Genomic DNA, 8,300 nt, shown 5'->3' on the forward strand with positions numbered 1-8,300 from the left:
AATAAACGTAACACAAATCATTGACTCACTGTTACAAGGTCCTATGTTAATTTGAATTTATGTTGAAAAAAATAGATTTAATATTTTTAATGTAGTTCGAAATTTGAAGACAATAATTCAACGTTCTTCTTTTATTTATGTAGCGGATTAATTTTTTTTTTTCTTTTTTTTTTTATCGAAAAGGACATAGAATTTTGTGATACGTGTAATTAAAATTGTGCTAACAATATAGCATATAATCTTGTTATAGTGAACCAGTAAAATATTAATTAGCTTATTAATTTTGTCTTTCTAATGTAATCTTGATGTTCTGTATTACATCATATGGGCTATGAAAAACACGTTTTTTTTAGTAAATTTCCACTGCTTATTGTTCCGTAAAATTTACAGTTACTTCAACTTTTTTTTTTCTTTGTATTGTTATACAATGGAAGAAAGGAAAAAAACAATTTATAGAGTTGAACTCTACAGTTCTAAATTTGCGGAGTGGAGCTCATACTTTGGGTTTCAACATGAGCATTATAAATAGTATTTTATCGGTTCCTGCGTCGAAAGGGGATAAGGTAATATTATAAAGTAATTAAAAGAATGGAAATCGTGAAAAGAGTGTGAACACCGGTGAAACTGGACGTACGGAGCGACATATTCATGAAATTATGTCCAGGCTCTTCAATTACTTTTTTTATTGCTTGACGAGGCGAGCTTGCCCTTCGCCTGATGGTAAGCGATATGACCGCCCACGTACAGAAACACTATCCAACATCTTGAATTACAAATTATTGTTGGTTGTCCTGAGACATAGATTTAAAAAAAAAGTTCCGAAATCACCGCTTATTTTGAAGTTAGCGATTTTGCTTGTTATTTTGTTCGCATATGAAAACTCTGTATAAGTATGCCGTATAGAGTTCATAGTTCGACCGAGTGATGACCTCATATATTGATAAAGATAAACAAGAATACGGCTTGTTCAGCGCGCTAGTTAGCGACATGTTCATGAAGTTGATTTTATTTTGATCACGGAAGTTTATATGTGATTATGTATTATTATTGTATAGAATTGATATGCATAGTCCGACACTAAACTAGCTGAAAAACATAATGATTTCTTATGTTTACGAGAATGTTAGACATTGAAATTAAACTAATTTTCGGATTCTATCGCGGTTTTAGTATTTTATTTTCTCCCGACGTTTCGAAGACTTTGCAGCCTTCATGGTCACGGGGGGGGACTGAGGTGTTGTTCATCCGTAAAGTCAAAGTTACAGTATCTACCTACATTTTACAATTATACAACTTTCTTTTAAACAATTTGGCTGTTGGTGGTCCGATCTATGCAGAATGAGCTCACAGTGTCTTGAAGTCTGGCAGCCGGTCTTTTGGGTTCCGATTTAATTAAATGTAGAATTGGATCCCAGGCTTGTGCAAGCTTCCAACCAGCTTCCCTATTGAAATTAGGATGTTTTTTAATTTCAATAGCCTCGCGAATCATCATAGGCAGGAATCAGTGTTCTTTGGCGAGGATTTGTGGCTTGTCTAGTCGTAGATAATGATTGGCGTCTCCCTCAGAGTGTTCAGTGACTGCAAACTTCGTCGAGCGTCGGTGTTTCACATCAGCTATATGTTCTTTTACGCGGGTCCCTATATTTCTTTTTGTTTGCCCGATATAAGAGAGGCCACAGTTGCAATCTATTTTGTATACTCCCGGTTCTTGTAGAGGTATGAGACACTTGACAGGTGGTAAAAATTGACTATTCTTCTTAGGCGGATTAAAATAAGTTTTTATGGAACCACGCTTTAGGATGTAGCCAATCTTGTCGGTGACTCCTCTTACATATGGTAATACAACCGGAACACGTTCAACTGTGGCTGGTTTCACTCTGTTTCTGTGACGGCGGCGTGGAATTTGGAGCTTGTTGTCTTGCAGTACTTGCTTGACATGTTGCAGCTCAGCGGCCAGGTGTTTCTCGTCACAGATTCCTTGTGCTCTCTGAAACAAAGATTTGCCCGGTAGCTAACTGTTTTGGATGGTGATGAGATTCACCGTTCAGATATTTATCAGTATGGGTCTGTTTCCGGTACACAGTATGACTTAAGGTCTGATTAGGATTACGAATGATTAAAACATCTAAGAAAGCAAGAGATTTATTGTGTTCTAGCTCCATAGTAAATTGATATTATTGTTGATGGAGTTAAGGTGATTTAAAAATGCAGTTACTTTATCAGATGGTAAAATTGTGAAAGTATCGTCTACGTACCGTTTATAAATCCTTGGGGTGACCGGGGCTGTACTCGGGGCTGTCTCCTCGAAGTCCTCCATAAATATATCGGCGACTACCGGAGATACAGGGGAGCCCATCGCTACCCCCTCAACTTGTACATAGAACTGATTATTCCACAATATATAGCCAGATGTGAGGCAATGTAAATTTAATGTGTAGTAAAAAACGTTTTAGCACTCCAAAACGTTTTTATCTACACATTAAATTCAATCAAAATATTATTGTTTCTTCATCTAAGCTAAAGTCAGTCCTTTGAAGTTTATTTTGAACCTTAAAATGACCTTAAAACTGCATACCAAGTGCCTCTTTATATGCTTTAGTTACGTTGTGATTCTTTAAAATAAGTTTGGCAGTAAGCAAAAATTTATCAACATGCGTGGTTACATGAAGCACCTATTTATATATTACTTATAAATATACGTTAGTTTAGTGAAGTTAGTTTTACGAGTTGATACAATATCGCTGAATTTAGTCTCAATCTAAAAACATGAACTAAAATTAGACTTGTTTTCCCGTGAAACATTTTTTATCGCTGCCGACAGTCAGTTTATCCCGATTCGCTGAGTAGTGCGCGCGTTATTCCTATACTATGACGTCATTGCTTAGCAAACGATGGATTATTGAAATGTTAAAGGTTTACCAAAATAGCCCATGTTTGTGGGATAGAAGACATCCAGATTATAAAAATAGATTGATTTGTAATAGAGCTTACGAATATTTATTAATGATATATAAAAAAGTCGATGAAAATGCGACAAAAGATTCGCTGCGTAAAAAACTGCAAAATTTAAAAACTGGCTTCTATAAGGAACTGCGAAAGGTATGTGAATATAATTATGACTATAAAATAATAAATTATATTTCGTATTGTTAAATACATTATTTATATTGAACAATCGAGATTGAAACTAATAGATGGACGCCGAAAAATGGCACTGTAAAATCACTTCAGATAAATTAGAGCGCGTGTTAAAGCAAGTAGGAAACTATTAGAAATATATAAGAACATCGTCCAGTTTTCTTATCTTACTGAAACATGGCGTTTGTTTTGTTTAGAACGGACCGTGAATTAATTAATAATAATTTCAGTATTTCTTGCCTTTATATATAATAACAATAGATTAATCATGAATTATGACGCCATAATATCAATTAAGTATAGAAAATACTCGATAATTTATGCTAGAAGATTAAATATTTGTAAAAACACCACTCATGTAGCTAGATAAGTAAGTTTTCAATTAACGGAATATCATTTTGTTTTACAAATAGATCTATTATATTGCATCAGATAACACTTATTCAGTAAGTACAAATAAAACTGGTTTTATTTGAGATATGATAGTGAATGACCAGACATCTTATTTGTCGGACAATAAATGCTACTTACGCCTTATTTTGAGCGATTGAACTCTTCAATTACTTAGTGTGCTGACGCCCATTAGTGATATTTCATCACAGATACAAACAGTTATATGACCTTGTTCACTATGTAGTCTAAATTATTATTAGATTTAAATGTATATTATACTGTATTTTACGACATGTTTTACTGCTTAATAAGTGAATAGGCTTATGTTCAGAGATGTATAAAAAGGTTTGACAATTGTATTTAAAAATGAAATACAATACTTTAGAATTTTTCACTTCAAATGCAAATACAAATAAGTACCTACTTTTCTGGATTTTAAATATTATATACAAAATAGGTATTTTTAAAATGCTTTTTTCAAATGTTATGCTTCTAGAAAAACCGATTATCAGTTTTCTTAATTGATAGTAATATTAAGTAGACAAGTAGGTACATCAAATTTTCATGAGCCTATTGAAACGAGTACTTGTACAGGGAGTTTTTTTGTATAAGCGCGAATGATCATAACCGAAATATAACGATTGGAATTGGGCTATTTGTGAATACAAGTTGTATTATTTAATTTCATAATTTATCATTTCAGGTGAATATGTCTAAGCTAACTGCGACGAGGCTTGAAGATATCTACGTGCCCAGTCTGTGGTATTACGGCTCTTTAAGTTTCTTGGCAACAGAATGTGAATATTCACCGGACAACTGTACTATAGAAATAGAGGTACAGAAATTTCATTAAAATTACTTTGTGGTAATAATCAATACGAATTGCGTGGCTTACTTACAGTCGGCTGTTAGTGTGGAAAATGTGTGAAATATTTTTGTTCATAATTTAAGTAAATGGTTTATGGTTTAAGTATATTAGTGGAGAAATAAAAATGTGGATAAAAACACTAATATAGCAGATTTAAAATTGTGAAATTGTTCAGCTACTTTTGAGGCTACCTGTATAACCTATATTTAAATAATATCTACAATCTGTCAATAATGATATATTATTAACGAGATTTTCTTCAAATCGATCCTAATTTTGCTTATTCTTTTTAATGAACAATAAAATCTGCTGATTGTCAATTAACCTTTACTTATAAAAAAATACAAATAATTTTCAGGACTCTGATGAATCTATGGAACACGAAAATAATGAACGGAATGAACTGAGTGAACGTAACGAAAATCAAGAACCTGAAACAAGTCCGGTACTACCAAAAAAAATTAAAGAAGAAAAATTAGAAAACATCCAACCAAAAGTAGAGACGTCCCCTGTTGAAGAAAAACCTGCTGTACAAATAAAAGATGAAGATTGGGATATATTAGGGAAATCTATTGCTATCCAATTACGGGATATAATGAGTAAAAAACAATTTATCATAACACAGAAGTTAATTTCCGACGCTATTTACTTCGCGAAGATGGGTTTACTTTCGGAAAGTTCACAAATTTCGTTGGAGACACAACATCCAAAAACACCACAACACGAGATGCCATCTACATCTTCACATAGATGTTAAGTTTATTATCATAAGTTAGGGAATATAGCCCCCTGGCGGTAGGTCGGTGGACCGTGTCCACCCTAGGTTGAGGTAGCCTATTATTATAGATGCTGTCAATCAACTTGACCCATCGCTAGATGTCCGCGAGTGCGACGGCGTATCCACCAAAAGATTGGTAGATCAGGCAATTTCTGCATCCCGCAGCCCGTTGAAGCCTCGTCTACGTATGCGTCAAAGAAGGCTTCAACTGCTTTTGTTCAGTATGCCGGTGTAGGACGTACATAGAGTTAGGGTCTCAGCCCAATGCTCGCTCGGACTATAATACTCCGGAGCGTCGACAAAGGGTCCTAAGATGGTAAAGCCTCTATAACCATTCCACAACCCTCCAGTGCGGTAGTGATAAAGCGAACATGGAAGTGAACATGGAAGTTGGTCCTTTTTATTTTATGGGGCACAAACCTCATTGAAAAATAGCTAACTATTCCCATACGAATCTTGTGTTTTGACGGTGGTCTTGAGGCAAGCAATCCAGCTAATATAGATCAACATTGGCTGTCAATATGACCCTCAAATTGCGTTGGTCCATTTTTTCAAAATTGTACATTTTCAAAGCAACATCGATTGTCAATAATCACGTCTATAGATACCAGGGTATAACGGAAATAATATTGTTTTTATATTGACCAGTAGCGTAGCTTGACATAAAAGGGCTCTCTTTCAAAAATTTTTGGGGGCTGTTCAGGGCAGTGCGAACTTTAAGGCGCGTTTTAATGTAATGTATATGGACCAAGAGGGGCGCCCTATCACTGATACGACTGGTATAACAGCAGCTACGCCCCTGATGTTGGCTCCTTCCTGAAGTAGGGACATTGTACGGTGCATAGGTCCAGATTGAGATCATGGTAATGAATCCATAAAGCCATAATTGTAAATTTTTAGAAGTTCATTGTAAATAAATATAAAGAAGTTGCAAATGCACGATACCTAAAACAGAAAGCATTTAAATGTAGACATGCTCATAAATATAAAGTGGCTATCAGTATAGAATTGTAAATCAAAAATTTGTCTTAAAGGGTGAGATTAAGTAGGCGTGCGGTCAATAAGTACAAAGTTGATTGTCGTAATGTAGTGTAACTGAGGGTAGTCGTTTTAACATTTCCCGAAATTTTTTTCGATGAAAAAACTTACAAATAGCGGTTGCGCTTACGAATTGCAATAAATCATCCATCAGTATACGTCCCAATGTACGGCTAACGGCAGCATTACAGGACTAATAGCTTTATTTTATAACAAGTGTCCCATCATGGGTAACACAATACAGATTGTAATATGTTTGTTTGAGTTAGTTGAATTAACATATTATTTTAGTTGCTTTCTTAGTTTTATTCCGGAAAAAGTCTTTCACTTTGACGGATCCGCGAGCAACAACTTGCATGAAATAATTTTTTATTTTTAAGTTTCATAATAATTATTATTTTTATATGTAGATATACTTATGTTTGTAAATAAAGTGATGAAACGATACATTTTGTTTCTCTCCTTTGCGACAACATAAAGTATATCAGTTAATACTTACGTAATTGTTAACGTAATATACAGATTGTAACAAAATTCCCTTAAATCTCGAAAGAGGGTTATTTCACCCATCAATACGAGTAACGCTTACTATGGGACCAACTTCCAAATAAAAACCCGCTGCTCCATATATGTTCATTGAGTAGTAATGTTCAATTTAGTTGATTATAAGGTAGGGCATTGCCCCACAATGCCCCCCCCCCCCCTAGCTACGGCCCTGCCTCTCACGTCTATGAATAAATTATACTCAAGTAGCAATATATCTTTATATTCTTCGGTCAGTATCTGGAGATTCCTTGGGACTCTAGGTATTGGCAAAGACAAAAACCTAGAATCCTTTGGGGCGACTATTGGTCTGGATGATTTAAATTGTCATTTCTCATCCACTACTCCGTTAAATCACCAAACCAGGCGTCGTACCATAGGCTTTTTAGCTGGTCTCCCAAGGCCTAATATTGACCTCTTTCAATTTTCTCCAGTTTCGTTGGGTGAGATCAAAAGAGTAATCCTTTCCATTAGGTCCAATGCAATTGGTTGCGACAACATCAGTCGTTGTATTATAATCCCTATCCTAGACCACCTACTCCCAGTCATTTCACACATCATTAATGGCTCCCTCACCTCTGGCATATTCCCGTCTCTATGGCGTAAAGCCATTGTAATTCCCCTTCTCAAAACCCCTAGCCCTTCACATGCAAAACATTTCCGTCCTATATCCATTCTTCCTTTCCTCTCCAAAGTGATTGCGGCCTGTGCACATAAACATTGGTCAAGATTTGTGCACCTAAATGATTTGTTGTGTCCACTGCAATCAGGTTTCAGGTCTGGTCACAGCACTACCACAGCACTACTTAAAGTGACTGACGATATTAGGGCGGGCATGGAGGATGCCAAGGTCACTGTGTTGGCTTTGATTGATTTCTCGAACGCCTTTAATACCGTTAGTCACGACATCCTTCTAGCCATCCTCTCTCACTTCTTGAGCTCTCCTTCGGTTGGTTTTCTTCTAATCTTCAGGGATGCCAGCAGTTTGAGGGACTTGGCGATGCCTCGTTCGGCTGGTGCCATATCGAGTCTGGAGTCTCTCAAGGCGGCATACTGTCCCCATTATTGTTTTCTATCTTTATTAACCTCCTAACTCAAGAACTTTAATGTGCGTACCACCTGTATGTCGATGACTTGCAAATATATTCTAGGGATGGAGTAGTTTGTGTAGCCGCGGCTGTGGACAGGGTGAATAGGGACCTAGCTCAAATTAAAATCTGGTCTGACAATTTCGGCTTATCTGTAAACCCTGCGAAATGTCAAGCCATTATTGTGGGTAGTCTAAGGATAATTTGCCGGTTGGATATTACGATCATTCCGCCTGTTATATTCAACGGCAATATCATTCCTTGGAGCTCCAGTGTGTAGATATCGGTTTGCACATCGACTCCACCCTGAACTGGAGGCCCCAGGTAACATCTGTCTGCCAGAGAGTCACCGGTACTCTTCGGACTCTATACCGCCTGAAGAACTTCCTGCCGCTCAAGACCAGGACTATGCTTGTGCAAGCCTTAATTCTTCCTGTAATCGACTATGGTGATG

General features: G+C 36.3%; 1 protein-coding gene across 2 annotated transcripts; it reads left to right on the forward strand.

Annotated features, from left to right (window-relative positions):
- The first annotated feature begins 2,603 nt into the window (after positions 1-2,603).
- Positions 2,604-6,662, forward strand: LOC115441651. 2 transcript variants are annotated; one of them, XM_030166509.2, is made up of 3 exons: positions 2,604-3,099; positions 4,235-4,366; positions 4,758-6,662. In XM_030166509.2, the coding sequence occupies exons 1-3, from the start codon at positions 2,869-2,871 to the stop codon at positions 5,154-5,156; spliced, it is 762 nt and encodes a 253-aa protein (XP_030022369.1). In that variant the 5' UTR covers positions 2,604-2,868; the 3' UTR covers positions 5,157-6,662. The 2 variants fall into 2 exon arrangements, with proteins under 2 accessions (XP_030022369.1, XP_037296102.1); XM_037440205.1 differs by lacking the exon at positions 2,604-3,099 and adding an exon at positions 3,640-3,876.
- The last annotated feature ends 1,638 nt before the right edge of the window (positions 6,663-8,300 follow it).

The sequence above is a fragment of the Manduca sexta genome, chromosome 18 (genome assembly GCF_014839805.1).
Source record: "Manduca sexta isolate Smith_Timp_Sample1 chromosome 18, JHU_Msex_v1.0, whole genome shotgun sequence".
NCBI lineage: Eukaryota > Metazoa > Arthropoda > Insecta > Lepidoptera > Sphingidae > Manduca > Manduca sexta.

Excerpts from the sequence above, each read along its gene's own strand:
- LOC115441651 (XM_030166509.2), top strand. The coding sequence starts at position 2,869 with ATGACGTCATTGCTTAGCAAACGATGGATTATTGAAATGTTAAAGGTT. Across the intron at positions 3,100-4,234 it reads TCTATAAGGAACTGCGAAAG|GTGAATATGTCTAAGCTAAC; the intron begins GTATGTGAATAT and ends TTATCATTTCAG. Across the intron at positions 4,367-4,757 it reads ACTGTACTATAGAAATAGAG|GACTCTGATGAATCTATGGA; the intron begins GTACAGAAATTT and ends AATAATTTTCAG.